Genomic DNA, 3,914 nt, shown 5'->3' on the forward strand with positions numbered 1-3,914 from the left:
TTTTATTTTCATTGATTTATTAAAAAAAAAAAATCTTAGAATGGTGTAAATTACAGAAAAAAAGAAATAGAGGTAATTTTCTTTTTGTTTTGAAGATTAAGTTCATGATAAATTTGACTTTGTCATAGGCATTGTATATATGGGCTGCATGATATGGTGAACAAGATAAAACACAAAACCTATAAAGGCTGAAATACAGCAGAAGACCAAAAGTAGTACCAGATGATTCTCCTTATACTCATATATCTGTAAAATAAATGAATAAATAAGCATATATAATATGAATTAAAAAATCGTTAAAGTAAGTTTTGTCACAAACCTACCAGGTATAAAACTATAAATTGCAAAAGGTTGACAGGAATTAACAAAAATATATCACACACTAACATCATCATCATCATTTAACGTCTGCTTTCCATGCTAGCATGGGTTGGACAATTTGACTGAGGACTGGTGAAACAGATGGCTACACCAGGCTCCAATCTGATTTGGCAGAGTTTCTACAGCTGGATGCCCTTCCTAACGCCAACCACTCCGAGAGTGTAGTGGGTGCTTTTACGTGCCACCAGCACGAAGGCCAGTCAGGCGGTACTGGCGACGGCCATGCTCAAAATGGTGTATTTTACATGCCACCTGCACAGGAGCTAGTCCAGCGGCACTGGCAACAATCTCGCTCAGATATCTTTTCACGTGCCACCAGCAGAAGTGCCAGGAAGGCGATGCTGGTAACGATCATGCTCAAATGGTGCTATTTATGTGCCACCGGCACGGAAGCCAGACAGCTGCTCTGGCAACAATCACGCTTGAACGGTGCTCTTAGTGCTCCACTGATATGATAATTTAAATCTCTAAAATAATTTCACTCCCATTAGTCTAAAACACCATGGTTGTGGCAATAATAGAAGTATAGTACTATTACTACCATCATTGAAACCACCCCCACTCACTCCCTGCCACTGATCTGTCTCCTATCTCTGTTCCTTACAGAGAGCTTTCAACTTTAAAAAATCCTATTCTCTACACGTATCTATGTATTTCTGTCTTCAATGTTTTTATCTTAAAAAACTTCATATACTTGGCATTGATGTAAACTACATTAGAAAGTACTTCAACCCTAAACAATTGCTAGCAATACAAAAGCTGAGGGAGATTACACTTTAATGTATTTACTGGATGTGCAAAGTCAGTGTACATGTATAACAGAGCGCTAGTGTTTTGAGGGAAAAATTGAGCATAAGAATGAGATGCAGCATGCATCTAAACTAATAGTGCTGATTTGGGCATGTAATGCATATGGATGTAGACAGTTGCATACAGAAGTCCTGATTATTTAAAGTGGATGGAACTTGTGGATAAGGCAACCCAGGAAGACATGGGTCAAAGTATTGAAAGCTGATCTGAAGACACTGAGCCTTACGAAGGAGATGACTAAGAACCAGGATACCAGCACATTGCTGTACTTAAGTCCTGTCCACCACAGCAGAATTGATACAGGTGCTGGTGCCACATAAAAAGTACCCAGTACATTCTATGGAGTGGTTGGCATTAAGAAGGGCATCCAGCCATAAAACCAATGCCAGAACAGTCAATGGAACCTGGCAGATCCTTGGCCTTACCAGCTCCGGTCAAACCCTCCAACATGTGCCAGCATGAAAAACAGACGTTAAATGATGATGATATCTTGATTACTTGATTAGTGAAGTGAAATTTTATTAGCTTATTGAAAATGAAACAAACTTCTTCAACAATATTTACTGATATGAACAAATTTTAAGTGTGGTTTAACAGTAGTTTAAAGAAAAATAGTTTAAAGGATTTTACCAAACTGTCATCAACAGGTACTGGATACTTTGATTTTCTTGGAATGACAATAAAAATTATTGTTAGTAAGGTACTCAGTAAAATTAAAATCGTTCCAAGATATCTAAAATATAATAAAGAAAAAACATTTTTAACATATACAGTATATATAGTGATTCATACTGAAAATTACATAACTTGAGTAGCAGCTGGCTGAAGGCTTGATGTCACAGCTCATTACTAGGATGATGTAAATATTTGGGACAAAGATTTATTTTCAAAGGTTCAGTATGTCAGAGCTGTAAAATCAGTACATCAGTACATATTGTAAAGCTGAGTTTGTGAGTGTGTGTGTGTGTTGCATCTATAGAAATCCACACCTTACAAGATAGCAATTTGGGAGTCACACCAATGGATTCCTCATGGTCGAAAATGCCCGGAATCGGCCACTTATTATTCTTTTCTTCCTTCCTAACAAGTGAATTTTTCCATTAAAAATAATTCTAAACCATAACTTCTAACAATTCAACTTCTCTGGTTGACTTTAAGACCCCCCCCCCCAATAGGGGCTTTAACTCATACATTTTAGAGTGCCATGTTCTCCATTTTTCAGGAGCAAAAACTTTGAATAGGTTTTATAAGATTTGGACTTTGGAATCTGGGCATAAAGATGAGTAGTATGAGATAAATATATCATGATTAGAATCTTTGATAGGGTGTGTAAAGAGGGAAAGAACCCTCATTAAAATTCTTAATCTCCAATTTTGATGAAACTCGAATCATAGGTATTCCAGTTCATTAGAAAAAATATAAAAGAAAAGTCTAATTCTTCAATTCCATGTGACACAGGCAATTCCGGGTATCTCTGCTAGTTTTTTTTATAACTGAACGTGATGGAATATGAGAAAAATGAGAAGTATATTATACATATATAGGAAAGTCCTATTAATCTAGGTAATCTGGTATACCTGATTTTCCATCAATTAATTTTGTGGAAGTGATATGACTGGCTACCAACACCACTTCATCATTGTGTATATTCAAGTTAAAAAAACGAGTGGCCAGTACTTATATATTATGTATTTGTGTTTATCTATTTATGGTTGTAAATGTACCATCCAACACAATGATTTTAAAGTAAGAATTAGGCAAACTCAGAAACAAAAGATAATTTGAAGGTGGGCATAAAAATTGAAAGAACTACCAAACTGCAATAGGTTCAGAAATGTATTGATATATGACAAGACAGAGAGAAAGATAGAAAGTTTGTAACACAAAGGAAAATTTAAAGAATTCTTAAAAGACAACCTGCTGAAAGTAACAGACTAAACCTGTAGATAGGGTAAGATCCCACCAAAAAGATAACGACATGGTGGTGAAATAGGTCTGTAGTAACGCTGTGCGCATGCGTAGTCTCACGCATACGTGGAATTCAACATCCAAGCTTTCCCGCTTTATTCTGTCTCTTTCTTGCTGGCCAGCGATTGAGCAAGGACGTGTCTAGCTGTCTCTCCATCTTTCGAACTCACACTAGACAGCTCACATCAATATACCAACGTCCCAACAACTATGTTCTCACACACCGAAGATGTCTCAACAAACAAGATTAAAGATGTATATTTTCCACAATAAATAAATATTGTTTGTGTTGATAGTTTGGAGTTCAGCGTTCCGTTCATATTTCTAATTTAATATAGGAAAGTCAGGTGTACATCTAATGATATATAACCCACTATCCTATAAAGTGGTGACCCCGACGTGATTCGTTCATACAACCCTTCTGATCTGTACAGCCTATGTGATCCTGTTCACACAGTTTTTCTTACAAACTGGTGAATTCAAACACGCAGCCCGCTGAGCTATTTAACACTTTCCTATAAAGTGGTGACCCCGACTAAGAAAAAACGCGGCCATGGATTCTGGACTACCAACCTATAACTGGTGACCCCGACTAAAGAACAAATGCGGCCATGGAGACTGAATTACCAAGCAACGATGACCACCAATGCCACCAACATCTCCAACCATAGTCAACATGACTTACTATGTACACCAAACTAAACCACCGCGGCAAATCTCTCTTCGATTCTGTTAGGTGACTTAGCTTCACCACG

At 37.1% G+C, this 3,914-nt stretch overlaps 1 protein-coding gene across 1 annotated transcript in view; it reads right to left on the reverse strand.

Moving 5' to 3' along the window:
• Positions 1-3,914, reverse strand: part of LOC106867871 (transmembrane protein 218) — a 10,371-nt gene continuing 6,457 nt past the window's right edge. Inside the window, exons 2-3 of the mRNA XM_014912927.2 lie at positions 1,822-1,924; positions 1-246 (exon numbers count right to left, since the gene is read on the reverse strand). Of these exons, the coding sequence (XP_014768413.1) occupies positions 103-246; positions 1,822-1,924 (247 nt within the window). The 3' untranslated portion in view covers positions 1-102. The remainder of the gene's footprint in view (positions 247-1,821; positions 1,925-3,914) is intronic.

Source organism: Octopus bimaculoides, chromosome 5, assembly GCF_001194135.2.
Source record: "Octopus bimaculoides isolate UCB-OBI-ISO-001 chromosome 5, ASM119413v2, whole genome shotgun sequence".
NCBI lineage: Eukaryota > Metazoa > Mollusca > Cephalopoda > Octopoda > Octopodidae > Octopus > Octopus bimaculoides.